The 18,649-nt window shown below is 49.3% G+C and overlaps 1 protein-coding gene across 1 annotated transcript; it reads left to right on the plus strand.

The window, feature by feature from the left end:
• The first annotated feature begins 206 nt into the window (after positions 1-206).
• On the plus strand, positions 207-1,862 carry LOC137770207 (alpha-globin transcription factor CP2-like). Its single transcript, XM_068552747.1, is given in 2 exon segments — positions 207-1,194; positions 1,499-1,862. Coding segments are annotated over 2 exon segments (1,197 nt in total). The 5' UTR covers positions 207-361.
• The last annotated feature ends 16,787 nt before the right edge of the window (positions 1,863-18,649 follow it).

Below are 18,649 nucleotides of genomic sequence, written 5' to 3' on the forward strand. Positions count from 1 at the left end.
ACGGAGGGAAATGGGATCCATGTTGGAGTCAGGGATCCAGCCCTGGACTCATTTACTGGGCTGTGTGCTGAGGACCCAGAGGTAGAGCAGACACCCTCCTGCCTGTGTCTTGGGACAGACAGATAAACGGCAGGTGGTTCCCACAGAAAGGGGCGGGGAAAAGGTGCGAAAGCGGTGTGGGAACGCAGGTGATGTCCTAGCATTGCCCATTTTTAAGCAAGAAGAGTCAAGTTTGCCTCCAGATAATGAGAATAAAATCCTCCCTTTTCAATACGTGCTTTGTGCTGCCACCTCCCCAGCTGTGAAACCCCATGATGAAACCCTGACATATCTCAATCAAGGCCAGTCTTATGAAATCCGAATGCTAAACAATAGGAAACTTGGAGAACTTCCAGAAATTAATGGCAAGTTGGTGAAGAGTATATTCCGTGTCGTGTTCCATGACAGACAGCTACAATACACTGAACATCAGCAGCTGGAGGGCTGGAGGTGGAACCGACATGGAGATAGAATTCTTGACATAGATATCCCAATGTCTGTGGGTATAATCGATCCTAGGGCTAATCCAAACCAACTAAATACAGTGGAGTTCCTGTGGGACCCTGCAAAGAGGACATCTGTGTTTATTCAGGTGCATTGTATTAGCACAGAGTTCACTATGAGGAAACATGGTGGAGAGAAGGGAGTGCCATTTCGAGTACAAATCAGTACCTTCAAGGAGAATGAGAACGGGGAATATACTGAGCACTTACACTCAGCCAGCTGCCAGATCAAAGTCCTCAAGCCCAAAGGTGCAGACAGAAAACAAAAAACAGACAGGGAGAAAATGGAGAAACGAACGCCTCATGAGAAGGAGAAATATCAACCTTCCCATGAGACAACTATACTCACAGAGTGTTCTCCATGGCCCGAGATCACATATGTCAATAATTCCCCATCACCTGGCTTCAGCAGTTCCCATAGCAGTCTTTCTCTTGGGGAAGGAAATGGTTCACCAAATCACCAGCCAGAGCCACCCCCTCCAGTCACAGACAACCTCTTGCCGACAACCACACCTCAGGAGGCTCAGTAGTGGTTGCATCGAAACCGTTTTTCCACATTCACGAGGCTTTTTACAAACTTCTCAGGAGCAGATTTATTGAAACTAACTAGAGATGATGTGATTCAAATCTGTGGCCCTGCAAATGGAATCAGGCTTTTTTTTTTTTTAGTTAATTTATTTATTTATGGCTGTGTTGGGTCTTCGTTTCTGTGCGAGGGCTTTCTCTAGTTGCAGCAAGTGGGGGCCACTCTTCATCGCGGTGCGCGGGCCTCTCACTATCGCGGCCTCTCTTGTTGCGGAGCACAGGCTCCAGACGCGCAGGCTCAGTAGTTGTGGCTCACGGGCCTAGTTGCTCCGTGGCACGTGGGATCCTCCCAGACCAGGGCTCAAACCCGTGTCCCCTGCATTAGCAGGCAGATTCTCAACCACTGCGCCACCAGGGAAGCCCGGAATCAGGCTTTTTAATGCATTAAAAGGCCGGATGGTGCGCCCAAAGCTAACCATTTGTGTTTGTCAGGAGTCCTTGCAGCTGAGGAAGCAGCAACAGCAGCAGAAGCATGAGGGTGGAGACTCACATGGTACTTTCTTCGTTTACCGTGCCGTCTGCCTAGAAGAACTGACAGCTGTTGAACGGACAGAAAAAATTGCTCGGCTTTTCAGCATTTCCCCTTGCCAGATCAGCCAGATCTACAAGCAGGGGCCCACAGGAATCCATGTGCTCTTTAGTGATGAGGTGATACAGAACCTTCAGGAAGAAGCCTGTTTTATTCTGGACACAATGAAAGAAACCAGTGATAGCTATCATATCATACTGAAGTAGGTGTGGGGCATTCCGTCCTCAGTGGCTGCTGCTGCTTTCACCTATTGGGAACTCCCCTCTTGAAGGGGGTCGCAAATGGAGCTTTGAAGGGCTGCAGGAACCTGACCCATCTGACTGTGTGTGGGCGGGTCCAGGCCTTGGAGGCAGAATCCCAGGCATCTGTGTTGGCCCAAGCTCTTAGGGCACCCGCAGATTACTGCCCAGCATGCGTTTCTGCAGCTATTTCTTATTTAAAATTTCTGGACCCTATTGTTGTTGAATCTCAATGGAAACTCCACATCATTTAGGGTGTGTGTAGGGCATAATGCTGATGAGAATTGTGTGATGTTTAATGGAAAGATGTTAAATTAAATTTGGTGATATGGAGCCATGTCAATGTTTCTTCTAACATAAAAGCAAACAGCTATATTCATAAGACTAGATCCTCAATCTTTTTTGCCTCTGAAAACCTCATTAAAGAGAAATACGGAGAAAGAAGAAAATTCGTCTTTTGATTCCCCTGTAATTCTATGACTAATAGTAATTTTAGGTAACATTTATTGCACATTTAGTTGTGTCAGGCAGTGTGATAAATTCTTTAAATGGATTATCTTGTTTAAATCCTCTTAATAGCCCTATATGAAGTAGGTAATAATGATCCCTAACTGAAGATGAGGAAATGGAGACATAGAGTGGCCGAGGAGCTTGCTGAGTAACAGGCAGCTAGCAGCTAGTGACACTGAAACGCAAACCCAGGCCGTCTGGCTCTTATTAACTGCCATCCGTGACTGCCACCCTTGCAGTCCTCTGTGCTTGCCATCGTTTCTTACTGTGGCTCTTCTGGTGAATTGGATGTAACACTGAGTGAGAACTGAGGAATTAACACCAAAAAGGACAAACCACACCTAAATAATGATGAACAAATCAAGACCTACAAAAAAATGAAAACATAGACACTTTCAAAGCATCATCAGTTATCAGATTCACAGAATTTGAGGTGGTGAAAACTAGGGATTATCTGTAACTCCCCAAATTCACTGTTCTTGAAGGAATTTCTCAAACTATTTATTAGTGAGTTAGACTAACCTCTGCTTTCTCTTTCCCCTCTCTGCATCTTCTCTTGGTATAGAAAGTTCTTTTACTCATGTAGTGTTCTTTTATATAAGCTTTACAAGAAATTCATTCCCATCCTGTTTGCATTCTTACCATATACTTTAGTTCTTCCTGATTGTGATTGTGTGCTCTTGTGTGTGTGCATGTGTAAGACTATGGGTCTTTTTTCACATGTAAAGTTTTATCCAGAAAGCCCTCTACATGTTATGCTGAGGTAAAAAATGATAATGTTCAAAAGATTCTGTATTGGATTTGGATCTGTGTGTGTGTGTATTTTTAAAGCATTTGATAAAGTTTAAATGTTTTTATACAGAGATTTTCGTTCATTAAAATCAACCTTCAAAAGAAAAAAAAAAAACAAAAAAACGGCAGGTGACTTAGAATACACTGTGTTAAGGTAGAGGGGATACAGGAACAGCTAAGCCAGCCTGGAGGTGGGCAAGAATCTTCCAGAAGAGATGAGATGGGCACTGAGTCCTCTAAAATGAGAGAGGGAGGATGGGGTGGTAGTGGTTTTTTTGTTTTGTTTTGTTTTTTATTTTATTTATTTTATTTTTGGCTGCGTTGAGTCTTCGTTGCTGCACGTGGGCTTTTCTTTGGTTGCGGAGAGAGGGGACTACTCTGTTGCAGTGCGCTGATTCTCATTGCGGTGGCTTCTCTTGTTGTGGAGCACAGGCTCTAGGCATGCGGGCTTCAGTAGTTGTGGCACGCAGGCTCAGTAGTTGTAGTGCATGGGCTTAGTTGCTCCGTGGCATGTGGGATCTTCCAGGGCCAGGGCTCAAACCCGTGTCCCCTGCATTGGCAGGCGGATTCTTAACCACTGAGCCACCAGGGAAGCCCCGGTAGTGGTTATTTTAAGTCATTTGAAGCCCAGTGGGATTGTGAGAAAACCTAATATGTTCTGGGAACTGTCAGTGGTTTGCAGAGGGCTGGAGAAATGGGCAGGGACAGGCCATGAAGAGCTTTGTCTGCCAGGACACAGAGGCAGAATTTATACCAAGGGCCTGAGGAGCCCTTGAAAGGTGCTAAGCAAAAAGAAGAGTGAAGTAGTCAGTCTGGGGTCCTTGAGGCCTCAGAGCATCCAGCAGGCGGGGCATGATTGGGCCCAGGCTCAGGCTGGAGAAAGAGAACGGATGTCAGCCTCCGGGCATCTGCCACAGGATTCGATGGGATCACCGGGAAGCACGAGGGTGTGGGGCAAGGGATGGGGCCAGGATTCTGGGGACAGGAGGGGGACTGAGAAGGAGCAGGTGAGGAGGGAGATAGAAACCCAGACACCAGGCTGCCAAGAGGACACTGGAAGCTCGGGGAGGCCGTGGCCCCAGAGGTGCATGCTGAGGTGCCAGCCTTGGTGAACTGGCGGGATGGAGGACGGTCACAGCGCTGAAGAAGTGGAGGCTGAGGTGGCAGAAAGTTCAACCGTGGAGAGAAGACAGGCAGCAAAAGGGTCTGCGAGGCTGGGCACTAGGGTCAGAGGTGGGTCTAGACAGAGCCTGGGGGGATCTCCAGGGCCAATGGGGATGGTGCAGGCAGACAGGGAATACCCGGGGTCCTGTCTGCTCAGGGTGGGCTCTGAGTAGGGCTGCCAAATAAAACACAAGACGTTCAGTTTTGAATTTGAATTTCAGAGAAACAATATATGCAATATTTGGGACATACTTATGCTAAAAAATTACCCATTGTTTACAAACAAAAAAGAAAAAACAAACAAAAAATTACCCATAGTTTCTCTGAAATTCAAATTTAACCAAGTATCCTAGCTCTGGCTTCAGTGAAGACCCCGCCAGATGCCTTGCACATTTACCTGGGTTTGAGTCCCAGCTGGGCATCAGATTCACTGCCCAACCCTGGCTCAGTCCCTGCCCCTGAGCCTCTGTTTCCCTACCTGTGAAATGGGGTTGGAGGGTATGCAGTCCTCTCACCCCACTACTTTTGGCATCCAGAAAGGATCCAGGAAAAGGTTTACAAAGGCAGCAGCAGACCATTAACTCAAAAACTAATTTGGTTGAAATGATAAATCAGTTGAAATGATTTGGTAATATTAGTGTGCTACAGGGCAATTTTTGCAGACTCTGATGTATCTTTAGGCATTTGGTTCCTCTTTCAGAAGTCATTCTGTTTTCTTATTTTAATTTTGCCTGCAATACACTACTTTTGCTAGTAAATAGGTTGGAAATAACCCAGTGCTCATCAACCTCCCCTTTCTTACTCACTACACTAAATATCTTTTAAGGTGATCTAGTGATTGGGGACATTAATGTTCAACCTAACTGAAAATTTAAATGTTTATGAACGCATAGCCAAACAAGTCAAGCAGGTATAATTGTCCATCATTGGAGTGGAAAGTTTTAAAAAATGGAAAAAAAATCTCAGATTCTTTTCTTTTAATTCTTCTATTACCTAAAATAGAAATAAGCGAAAAGAGCATTTTCCCTCCATGACAACAACTACAAAAATTCTGGTAGGTGTCTTTCTAATCCTTTTTTTTATGTATACACATACACACATTCTCCTCCCCCGCCCCGCACTTTGTCAACAATAAGTAGAATGAAACTTATATAAAGTTTTGTAAAGTACATTTTTCACTCAAACATTAAGAATATCTTTTCCATGCCAGTAGGTCCACATCCATGTCATATATGTGGCTGTACAGCACAGAATTGTCTCCAATTTTAAATGTATCCAACTCTTTTCTATTATGAATAGCATGGGGCAGACACAGTTGTCTGAAACCCGGTTAGGAATAAAAATGCAAATAGAAATTTTTAAAAATCAGAATAAAGAAAAATGCCCAAATACACTAAAACTTCTCCGAACTTCCCTCAAATGCCCCCCAAAGTATCAATGTGTTAAAAATGAATCATTTCAACTATTTATTTCCACTAACATGCCAGTTGATTAACTTATTTATCATGTAAACTGGCTTTCAATCAAATTGTTTTCCACTTGGGATTTTCCAGACTTTTTTTTTTTAAGAACTTTTTTTTTTGGCCGTGCCACGCAACATACGGGATCTTAGTTCCCCAACCAGGGATCGAACCCATGCCCCCTGCAGTGGAAGCATGGAGCCACAGAGTCCATGTAACTCAGGCACTGTGGTATCAGTCAGTAAGAAATGAGCAGCTCTGGTTGAAGGAGCAGGGAGCGGGGTGGGAGAGCAGTGCCTGTACCTCAACAAACCCTGGTCTCTCTGAAATCACCTGACGCCTTGAAAATTCTCAGACTGCTCAAAAAAGAAAAGACCCTTAATCCTCACCCAGGTAAGTGTCCCCTTTCAAACTCAAGTAGGGAAACTGAGATTCAGAGCAAGGTAGCAACTTACCCAAGATCACCCAGAACTAGAACATCCAGATCTGCCCAGGAGGCCAGGGACCCAAGCTAGGAGAACTGGGGGCTAGGTGGCTGGGCTGGCAAGGGCTGGGGGCACAGGCAGGACCCAGCATGGTCTTTAACCCTGACATTCTCCAATGACCAGACCCTCCCCCGAGCCCAGGCTCTCATCCTTCCTTCTCAGAGTCATACGTGGGCCTCCAGGAAAGAGTGGACAGAGGCTGAGGCAGACAGGGTCAGGAGGCACCACCACTTGCCCAAGAACAAACATCCTATAAGTCATGGAACCAGAATTCAAACCCCGCCTGCTCCTCTCTAAAGTCCTCATCAGGCTACGTAATTTGGCATCAGAAACCAGGCATAGAGCTCAGGCCTGTCACTTTTTAGTATGAGCTGGAGCTATCAGGGAAGGCTTCCTAGAGGAGGGGGTCTCATTGACAGAAGAAGTTGGGAGATGACACTGAAGAAATTTGCATGTGTGAGAAACATTTGTGTCTTTGTATATATCTGTATTTGAACATATGTGTGAATGAGTAGGTGTGTGTGTATATGTGCATGTCTATGTCTGGTCTTGAGTGAAAACCTCTCTCTGTCTCTCTCACACACACACACACACACACACACAAACACACAGAGTCGTACACACACGAGCATGCGCCCATTCCTCTGGGTTAATATTTTCCTGCCTGCGTCAGCACGGTGCCCATCAGCGGGCAACTCACGGCAGAAACGTGCCCTATCTGATCTGGAACAGGGGGCTGAGTGTGGGCAGAGAGCCTATCTCAGCAACCCCAGGCAAGCTACTCTCTCTCCACTCTCCTGCTCAGCCTGAAAAAGGAGGCACGCCCAGAGGGCCTGGCTACCGGGGTGTGATGTGACTACGCCATCTCCCCAAACACACTGGCGACTCCCCAAGTGGAGCGGTCTCCCTACCTCCTTCCAGGTGGGCAAGGTCAGCTACTCCCTGAGATACCTTCCCCACCTGTCATCTCTGCCCAAATCTGGAGGCCTCTCCACACATATATATGTTCCACTGAGGACAAAGAGGGAATAGCGACCCCAAGGAAACGCTCACAAGGTGCCCCCCTTCAGCAGGAACGCAGCTCTGAAATGACCGTGCTAGCCTGCGGGAAGGTGGGATTTGATTTACAGCATTCCAGAAACACAGTGATTGCCCAGGGGACTGTTCAGAGGTCTGTGTGGGCAGGGACTTGGGCCCAGGCACCCACAGGCATTGAGCCCAGGAAGGCTTGGTAGAACACAGGGGCCCAAGGTGAGGTGGGGCCTTCCCAGTTCCCGGGCCTCTCCCAGTATCAGTGGAGGTTCCTCCCACGCCCAGGCTGGCCCCCTGCAGTACCAGCTGAGCCAGATTGGACTGAGCAGGTAGACACAGTCTCTTCTGCTCTCGGCATAGCCGAAGGTCCAGCGTGAGTCAAGCCCAGGTGTCCTGGCTCCTAGCCCGGCCTGAGGATGCCCTAATGCATCTCTGCATGGGAGAGACAAGGATGGAGCGTACAGGGAGGAGGACCACCCCAGCAGTGTTGTTTCCCACGGTGCAGAATTAGCAGCAGTGACTGCAGAAGGGGTGGTTTAATATGACGGTGGTTGACATTGTAATCGGATGGAATTGCAGGAAGGAAATGAGGACATGTTGCTGAGTGAATTTAGAAGAGTCAGCAGAGGTTGGGGGAGAGACCCTCCCGAGACAGACTACAACTTGTTCAGCTCTGGTGATGGTCTAGGTGCCTCCATTGCCCTGTCCCACACGAAGGAGGGTATCCAGAGAGCTGGTCTTGCCTTCTGGGCCCCTCCCCATCTCATCTGGCTGGGGGCACTAGCTCAGCCCTCATCTCTCCCCCCACCCTCCGTAACAGGGCCAGAGGCCTTCCTCTGCCTACAACTCTGAGCTCTCCTCTTGATGTCCCTCAGCCCAAAGACTGAGCATCTTTGGTCAGGTTTCCATGGCAAGAGAGACGAGGATGGAGGGCAGGAAGGCTTGAATGATTACAGAGTAAGTGGAGTTGGAAGAAGGGCTGCCTATGTCTGCCTGGGCTGACCCAGAGGGCCTGCCCCGTCTTGGGGACAACGCGCTATGTTTCAGTTCCAAACAAGGATTCCCACCAGCTACGCGGATGTCAGAGGAGCTGAGATGGAGGTGGTGACTGGATAGAGATGAGTTCCCAGCATTCAGGCCAGCTCAGATGCCCAGGCCCAACACCTGGAAGCAGGCTCCATACCCCTTTAAAGCATTTTTAAATGAAAATTTCTAACATGCACCAAAGTAGTGTACGAACCTCCATATAACCTTCACCCAATAAAATCATCAACCTTTTGGCATTCTGGTGTCACAGATGTTTTTGGGTTTTTTTTTTTATGAAGTATTTTAAAACAAATTCCAGCCATTATGGCATTTCACTCCTGCATTCTTCAGTATTCATCTCTAAAATCTATGAACATTTACTTACATAATGACAATCCCATGCCTAACAAAATGAACAATTCCATGGAATTACCAAGTACTCACATTGTTTCCAAATATCTTAATTTGTTGGTTTGTTCCAGTCAGGATCCAAACACATTGCACTGGGTTAAATGTTGTCTTAAACATGACCAGTTCCCCTTTCTGTTCTGTTCACATTCTGTTCCTGTCACTGTCACTGTTGAGTAAATGTGGTTCCATAGGAAGTCACAGTTCTGGGTTTGTGTTTGCTTCCTTGTGGTGTCGTTTAACTTTTCCTCCATCCCCTGTATTTCTTAGAATATATAGGAAGTTAGCTCTAATCGTGTAATTTTATATAGGATCAATTTGGGGGGTAGGGAATCCTTTGTGGACAGTGCTGTGTGCTTCCTACTGTACCTCATCCAGAGACACATAATGTCTAGTTGCCCCAAGCTTAGTGATGCTGACCAGTCAGTGGGTTCAGAGGGTGGCAGCCTGATCCCACCACTGTCAAGTTCCCCATCAGCCATTCACCTTCTGGTTTCATCCTTTGATTTCTGCCTAAATCAATATCAAAAAAAAATCCTTCTACAGTAAAACATTTTAAAGGAGAAGCTCTGAGCAGCAATTTCTTAACCCACAAGAAAACAAGAGTCAGGGCTTCCCTGGTGGCGCAGTGGTTGAGAATCCGCCTGCCAATGCAGGGGACACGGGTTAGAGCCCTGGTCTGGGAAGATCCCACATGCCATGGAGCAACTAAGCCTGTGTGCCACAACTACTGAGCCTGCGCTCTAGAGCGCGTGAGCCACAACTACTGAGCCCGTGTGCCACAACTACTGAAGCCCGCACACCTAGAGCCTGTGCTCCACAACAAGAGAAGCCACCGCAATGAGAAGCCCGCGCACCACAACGGAGAGTAGCCCCCGCTCACCGCAACTATAGAAAGCCCGCGTGCAGCAACGAAGACCCAACATAGCCAAAAATAAATAAAATAAATAAATTTATTTTAAAAAAATAAAAAAGAAAGCAAGAGTCTAATAATGGTGGCATCTCAGGTACTGAGTTAATCAGAGCAAAGAGGGGAGTCCAGATCAGGGATGCTTCATGAGAAGACGAAAGAGTGAGGTGGTAGCAGAAAGGAGCAGTGAAAAACCCAGGGACCTCCTGGCTGGGAGCCTGAGTGTGGGGCTGTTTTGGGGTTTGGCTGTTCAGGGATGGTTCCCCACATCCAGGTAGTGAGCTGTGGTTCCTAACTCAGACTTCATAGCCGGCAGACCTGAGCTTGAATCCAGTTTGGCTTCTTAATTGGTGCTGGGTGCCTTTGAGCAAGATATTCAATTGGGTGTCTTCATCTGTATGATGGAAATACTAATCCTCACCTCGCAGTGTTTTGGGAGAATGAGTTGGTGGTGAGTGCCTGGTGGGGAGTAAACACTCTGTGGTGGAGAGGATGCCTCTTTTTTTTTTTTTTTTCTCATTAGTTATCCGTTTTATACATATTAGTGTATATATATCTCCCAAGAGGATGCCTCTTTGAGGAAAGGAACCCTCCACCCCATCCCTTCTGCCCTGAATGACTCTTGCCTGACTCTAGGGCCAAAGCTAGAAGGGCTGCGGGGCCTGGGGATGGGGTAGGGAAGGATACCGTGCTCATTCCACAGGCAGACAGCAAAACCAAAGCCCATGGACTTCCGCCCAGATCTCAAGACGCTCCAGCCAGCTGGGTGCATCTGGTCTCCAGCGCTTCCAATTACAGCTCGGCCGCTCAGCTCTTGGACTTGACTTCCCGGTTGCCGCCCCACAACCCCGGGTCTGGGGGCGGGGTTTGCCCCAAGCACCTGGCAATCGCCAGCTCAGTCAACAGGCAGTCAGGTCCAGGGGTGACAGGGCCTTGAGCAGGCAGCCTCCTGGGGATGCCCCGGCCTGCACAGGATGTGCAGAGCAGGTGCACAATAAATGTATGTTAAGAGAACTGAGCTCCGCCTGCCCTGAGTGGGAGAGAAATAGGCTGTCAGGGAGGGCAGCTATGCCTGTGGGTGGGGTGGGGTGAGGGGAAGTCTTGGGCATCCCCAGGAATTCATGGCTCCGAGACCCTGAGCCCTGGGGCGAACAGCCGTGGAGGGCGTACAGCCGGGAGATCCTCACTCCGGCTCTAGTTCCAGCCTGTTCCACTCCTGCTGCACCTACAACCCTGGCCCCCAGTTAGCCTCTCAACTGCTTTCCACAGCAGCTGAGGCAACCTAGCCTAGGCTTCAGGGGGGCGGTTGAGGGGGAGGGGATGTTGAACCCCGTCCCCCTCCCAATCACACCCTTTTTGCAAGACTCATGAGGCGGCACTAGCGACCCCTGCTGTCGACCTAAGCTGACGCCTTTGGCCAGAGTCCACTGGAGGCACCCCCCCAGGAGCCCCCTCCTCCCCCACCCCACGAGGGACTGGCTGGGCCAGCCTTAGTCCCAGGGTCCTGCTCTTAGGAGGGACGCACGGCTCCATCCAGCTCAACCCACACACCTTCACTGTGGCCTCCAAGTTTTCTGTTCCACGTCACCTGTGCTGCTTCCTTTCTTGTTTTCTTGACTTTTTGCTGTTTGTTTGCTCTGGCTAAGCCTACAGCCCCAGGATGAGAAATCTGAACTCAGGGCATTTGAGCCTGAAAGACAGCAAGCTGGGAGTGGGGCGGGGGGGAATGAGAGAGGGAGAGCTGTGAGCTGGTTCCCAGCCTCGGTCTGGGGGAATCTGCTGTTCACCCCCCTACAAGGCAAGCAGGGTTGGGAGGGGCAAGGATGGGTGGACAGACTTTCCCAGCCTCACTGCAGGCAGGTCTTGGCTTGTAACATTAAGTTGTTTTGAAGTTCAGCCCCAGAACTCTAAACACCTCATTTCTCCAGGAGGTTTGAATACCCCTTGCAGGGAAGAGGGCAGATTCTCTGGAAGTTGTTCCCTGCTTTCAACCCCTAGTCCTTCAACCAAACATTCCCCTTGTGAAGCCCCCAGAACCAAGCCTTCCTGACTTTTCAACACCTCCGTGAGACTCTGTTACCCAACAGCCTGTGAGGTGGCACCACAGGGATTGCCGCCCCTGCACATTTTACAAAGGGAAACTTGAGCCTCAGAGAGGGTAAAGGGACCTCTCCAAAGTCAATAAGAGAGCTTGGGGTAGAGCTCAGGCTTCCTGGCTCCTAGCCCAAGCTCTTTGCCCCACTTCAAGCATCTCGCAGATCATGGAGCACGATGGGAAGCCCCGGGGGCTGGGTCAGGGGCCAGCACACCCAGACGTGGGTACGCACGCACACTGCATGCCAGCACACATACCAGGGGCATGGGCAACCTGGGGCCGCCGTGCTCTCCCCGTATCCCAGCAGACCAGACACCACTCGGACACTTATGTCCTTCCCACCCACAGAGGGAGTGAGAGGAAGCTCTGGCTGGATGCCCACACTCACTGCTCCTGGCCTGCCTGTGGTCTGTGGAGCGTGCCTGCCCTCTCAGGGTTAGGATGGGGAGCCATCCTGGCCTGTAGCCGGGGGCTTAAGAGATGAGCTCAGGGAAGCCGCTGCCATCAGCACGGGCTTAGAGTGCCTGGCATTGTCAGCTGGTCCAGCCAAGCCTTCCTTGGGGAGGATGAGCGTCATCAGGGAGATTCCTCACCTGCCTCCCACCCAGGCTTCCTTCGCTGACGGCTCACCACGCTCCAGAGCCGCATCCCTCTTTCAGGGAGACACCTGAACCCGTGCACACGTGCCCTCGAAGAACTGTGTGTTCACCACCATCCCCAGTCTTCGTGGGGCACCCTCCACACCTGTGGCCCACATCTTTGGACATCCCACACGGCCTGTGGGCACAGTCAGACATGAGCACACATCCCACACTCGGGCATGTAACACAGCGTGTACCCCCATGTGGAAGAATACACAGGTCCATTCTACATACCCCCGCTGCCCCTACCTGGACCACGGTCACGTGAAGGTGAGGGGTGAGTCACCTGCCAACCTGTGGGACCTGCTGAGCCAGCAGGATGGGAAGCCCCAAGCTGACGGCTGTGGCCTTGAGGGACCAACACCCCTTGTGGGGCCCGCCCTGCCACCAACCCACAGTACCCCCGTAACACTCCGCTTCCACCCTTATTATCTCCTGCCCACACCCTCAGCCAGAATTCATGCCAGAAAGGCACCTCTAGTCCTTTCAAATATATATATATATATATATATATATATATATATATATATATATATATATATATATATATATCTATATCTGCAGCTGAGCTAGCTGTCTGTCACTGTGCCTCAAGGGCTCCCATCAAACTTCTGCTGTTAAATACAGATGCCCAAGGAGAAAAACCACAAATCCAGCAAGACCCATCTTCTTTCCTCTCCCCATCCAAACCCAAGCCTCCTGTCTATGCCTCCTCCACGGAAGCCCTTCCTATTGATGATAATTCACATCTCTTTCTCCTCTTAACTTGCGTACACTTGAGTCAAGAGCCCTACTCTGGGCCCAGACAGGCTCTGTCCCACCTGTATATGCCTGTTCAGGAGTCTGTCCCTGAGACGGGGAGCTCGCTGAGGGCAGAGGGAGAACCAGGAGGCCAGAGTAGCCCAGGTGAGTGTACTGTCCACCAGATGAAGGAAGCTGGTAAAGCCCACCTACCCTGGCTCCTCATACACCATTATCAGCAAGGCAAGTCCTGCTGGGTCTGAAGAATGTCCTCAAGCTCCTACTATCTGCCAAGCATCTCTGTAAACATTGATCAACTTTGTACATGCATTAATATTAAGAAACATCACTCCAAGTCTCGTTGTCTTTCACGTCTGAAAATATGTCATGGTTAGGAGTGTTGCCTCTGAAGCCAGACTCCTGGGTTCAAATCCCAACTCTGCCACATACTAATTATTTAATCTCTCTGGGCCTCAGTTTCCTCATCAGTAAAAGGGAGGCAATAACACATATGAAGTGCTTGGGAGAGGGCCTGGCCTAGGGTAAGTGCTGAGTTTGCTGCGACTGTTCTCCCTCCCTCCACTAATCCAGTGCCTTATAAACTGTCCCTAACAATCCAGTCTTCGCACAACTTGCCAGCATGATCTAAACACAGACCCGGTGGGGTCTCTCCTGTACTCAAAATCCTTTTGTGGTTCCCCTGTGAGGTCCCCCCCTCCGCTGTGAGGTCCCCTCTCCCCTTTGAGGTCCCCCCTCTGTGAGTTCCCCTCTCCCCTGTGGGGTCCCCTGTCTGTGAGGTCCCCCCTCCCCTGTGAGGTCCGCTCTCCCCTGTGAGGTCCCCCCTATGTGAGGTCCCCCATCTGTGAGGTCCCCTCTCCCCTGTGATATCCCCTATCCTCTGTGAGGTCACCCCTCTGTGAGGTACCCCCTCCCCTGTGATGTCCCCCCTCTGTGAGTTCCCGTGTTCCCTGTGAGGTCCCCCTTCTGTGAGGTCCCCTGTCTCCTGTGAGGTCTCCCCCTCCCCTGTGAGGTCCCCTTTCCTCTGTGAGGTCCCCCCTCCCCTGTGGTATCTGGCTCCTGAGCCCTGCTCACAAGGCCCTTCACACCTGTTCCAGTGCTCCAGCCTCACCATCTCCCCTCTCACTCTGCCCTGAATACCTGGACTCCCCTGGACCCTTTCTGCCTGAGCCCTCTGTTCCCCCGTGTGCTGGTAAATGCTTAACACCTGGCTTTCTAGAAATAATGTGGACTTCTATATACGTACACAAATTTGTCATAAATTTTATCGGTACAAAGCTGTAAAATAGCACACAATTTACAAATACTACTAAAATATACAGTGTTCTTTATTGTAAATTCTACAGCATCAATTGCTCTATGGAATGCTCTCTTTGATTTTCGCCAACCCTTATATCTGTAGCCAATCTATGGTTGCAGTTTATCCAAGATCTGACAAAATCAGATCATGAACAAATGCTTGATTACTATTCAATTCTGCAAAAAGTCATTCACATCATTGACTAACGAGCATAGTTCTGACCTTAATGTTGGCTGATATTTTCATTTACATTAAAGAGTAAAACAGAAGTGAAAGAGCAAAGACACGTATTTGAAACATCAGTCATTCACCAGAGATATGTGACCTTTTTTGCTGAATTGGATGATGGTCTTCAAATATGGGAAGAATGCTTCCTCAAGGTTTTGTGCTATTCACAACGTAATGGCCATAGACATGACAAACTTTTATGTTTCATCTGCATTAATGTTTTCTCCATCGCTTTCTTAAGTCTAGACCAGGGGTCAGTAAACATTTTTGTTAAGGGTCAAACGGTAAATATTTTAGGTTTTGTAGGGCATACAGTCCCTGTTCAACCACTCAGCTCTGCCGTGGCCACGTGAAAGCAGCCACAGACAGTACGTAAACAAATGCACGAGGCTGTGTTCCAATACAACTTCATTTGCGATTGCTGGATTTTCAATTTCCTCATGTCACAAAATATCTTAACTATTAAACAATATAAAAACCATTATTAGCTCACAGGCTGGATTTGACCTGCAAGCTGTAGTCTGTTGACCCCTGGTCCATGCAATCAACAAAACCATAAATTAAGCCCTGATTTGTGTTAGTCCATTTCAATGATGCAGGGAATGCCCTGGAGGTCCAGTGGTTAGGACTCTGTACTCTCACTACCGAGGGCCCAGGTTCAGTCCCTCGTCGGGGAACTAAGATCCCACAAGCTGCGTGGTGCGGCCAGAAAAAAAAAAATTTTTTTTTTTCAATGATGCGAATACTACCACCATGACTGATTATAAACTACCAACATAGAGATGAGCAGCAGTACACCATTAGGTAGTTCCTCCACCCAAAGATTCAGTAGATATAAATAACTTCAAGAGCATAAAATGTAATAACAATTAGGAAGTAATAAGTTTCATTAATTATTACCTTTGTTTTAAAAATAATTTCTGTGATTATACATTTATACAATTTACTTAATAATGGCTGTGTTTAACAAGTGGTTTGCCAAATTCCTGAAAACGTAACAATTGGCCCTTGTAAGCCTATTGGAGTGGCTTCAGAACCTTTGCCTCTGTCTCTGAACGAGGCTGTCCCCCATGGCCTCCCTGGCAAACTCCCACTGACCCTTCCAGGCTCAGGGTCTACGTTACCTTGACCCTGACCTCCCCTGGGCTTCTCTGAGCTCCCACAGCCATGTGGCCTCTCTCAAGTAGCCAGTAAAGGCAAAGCTACCTCACTTATCTTCCTGCCTGTTTTCCCCTGAGGGGGGACTGGGCACAAGGACCAACAGTCTTGTTCACCTCTGAACCCCTAGGGCTTAGAAAATACCTGGCAAATAACAGGGGCTGGACAAATATTTGTGGAATGAAGCAGGGAAGGGCTGAGGAGCCTTGAGGAAGGACCCTGCAGCAAAGAAACAGGATTAGGGAAGTGGGCTGATGAGAGGGGCTTAATCCAGGGGTTCAGAATGTCTGGGAAGGCAGGGTCAGAATGTTGCCTAGTTGCTGTGGGCACCTTTGGGTGGGGATATCTGGTCAGGCTACTTATATCCTAAAGCACCACTCTGCCCCCAACAGGTCCAGGCTCTCCACTCTCCACCTCACTCAGCCCAAATTTCAACGGAGTTTTCTCTTAGCTCCCCAACACTTCAGAAGGAATTTATAAGGGAGACTCCCTGGTCTTTGGTGACCAGATCAGGAAACATTTTGTCTTTGGTAGACGAGGACCAAGGAGATCCTCCCCATTTCACAGAGAAACAACCAAGGTCCAGGGCTGGCAGGTGCCTGAAGCAAGCCTTAGATATCCCAGGGCTTCCTCTTCAACTGTGAATCCCCTAAACCCTGGCTCAGAGCTACAGGCTACTTTGTTCCCCGGGTCATCCTGTCTATCTGTCCTACCTTCTAACAAGACAGCTCTCTCCCACTGGGGCTGGGTGGAATGACTTTTCCCCACCCTCCTGGGAAGCAGTCCAAGAAGAGGCACCTCATCCTCCCTGATCCACCATCACCTGCCCCCACTGCAGTCTCACCTAAATCCTTCCTGCTTTCATGACACCGCCTTTCCTTCCCAGAAGGGGACCTTGGCTCCCACCTTAGAAGTGATCTCACCAAGGGGTAGTTCTCCACGCCCCAGCCCTTCCCCAACCCGACGGCAGAGCCAGGACCTAGCCGAACCCAGCTTGTATCTCTGCAGTTCCTGAAGGCCGTCACCAGGCCAGGTCGGCTGACCTGCTGGAGTCACCTCTCCCATCTTTGACCTTTGCCTGGGATCCGCCCTCGCCTACCCCCTCTCCACGACACATACACACACACCCCATCCTGGGGCCCAGGCTCCACTGTCCACCTGTCCAGACTCGCCTTCTGTCCTGCTGGCTGACACACCCAACCTAGCTAGTCCCCTGTGGTAGACTGTCTCACTCAGGTCAGTGAGAGGAGCAGGTCACCAAAAGCCCCAGGTTTATGAGTGGGCAAAATGAGGCCCCCAGAGGGCCTTGAGAGTGTGGACCCTGAGAGCCGGCCCAAGGCCTCAGGGTGGGTTAGTGGCAGGGACAAGACTAGATCCAGGGCTGGATCCTTTGCATAGTCTCCCATCCCTGCACGGGGTGGCCTCCTTGCCATGGACAGCCACTAGCCAGGAGACTCAGAGAGCTCCCCGGAGGAAGCTGGGGGTACCAGAGGAGTCAGAGGCCAGCGTCAATTCTAGCAGAGGACAACCTTGCCCTGCAGAATTTTGAGAAGTTGGATACCTTTGACATCACTCCCAGCTCAGTGCCGAGGGGAAGAAAACAGACCAGCTCACCCAGTAATCAGGGCTCCTTACCAGTGGCATACTACATGGGGGTGGGGTGGGAGCAGTCCTCCCTGGGGACAAACAATAGGGGGTGCATGACCTGCAGAGAACTGAAAAACAACCGAACTGACTAAAAGTCAGTCTGCTTATTATCAGCAGCAGCAGCAATCCTGAACAATGTCAATAAGAGTAGATCACTCACGTTGCCCCTCACTTAGTACACCACTGTTCCTAACTACACATTCACTCCCAAATTCTTGCCTATCAAATTCACATTATTTCTTAGATCATAAGACAATTTCATCCCCTTTGGAGAATTTATGCATCCTTCAAGGGCATCTTTTTTCTGAATGTCTACTTCTGAGCATCTTAAGAAGTATTAATCAGTTCCTAAAAGGGTACTTGATTCATTAATTACTCATTCATTCATTCATTCATTCAACAGCCTTGGAAGACCTACCAAGTGCTGGTTGCCGGATGTGCCCTGAAGAACAAGTCACAGGCCCAGCACTGGAGAGCTTACAAGGCATGTAGGGAAGCTGGTGCGCAAATAAGAAGTCACAATGCAGAGATCAGAGGTAATAAGCACAAGGGCCTGTAGGAGTTGAGAGGAGGGGCACCTAACCAAGCTGGGCGGAGGGGGACACCAGGGAAGCTTTCCTGGAGGAAAGGACGTTCACTTTAACAGCCGAGATGTGAGAAAGAGTTAGTTAGCCAGGCAAAGGAGTGTGGAGCAGAAAGGAGTGTTTCCCCTGGAGAGGAAACAACTCATGCAAAGGCCCAGGGGGAGCCTGGGAAATGCCAAGAGCAAAATTCTGTGTGGCTGGAGTACGGTGGGAGTGTGGTGATGGTAGAGAGGTCAGCCTGAGCCAGATCATGGACTGTTTTCTCCTTGCTCTTGAGAGCGATGGGGAGCCACTGAAGGGCTGTAAACAGGGGAGTGGCAGGGGTAGGTTAGTGTATTAGAAAGCTCAGCATGGCTGTAGCACAGAAGGCATGAATTTGGGGTGGGAAGAGTAAGAGTAGAGCAGAGAAACTGGTTAGAAGGCAGCTGCAGTAGTGAAGGCAGGAGATGGTAGCGGCTGGAACAAAGGGAGGAAAAGGGGGTTGGGCTTGTGAATGACTGACTCGGGGGGTATAGGAGCCTGAAGTGTGGAATGACTTTCAGGTTTCTGGCTAGG

The sequence above is a fragment of the Eschrichtius robustus genome, chromosome 10 (genome assembly GCF_028021215.1).
Source record: "Eschrichtius robustus isolate mEscRob2 chromosome 10, mEscRob2.pri, whole genome shotgun sequence".
Classification (NCBI taxonomy): domain Eukaryota; kingdom Metazoa; phylum Chordata; class Mammalia; order Artiodactyla; family Eschrichtiidae; genus Eschrichtius; species Eschrichtius robustus.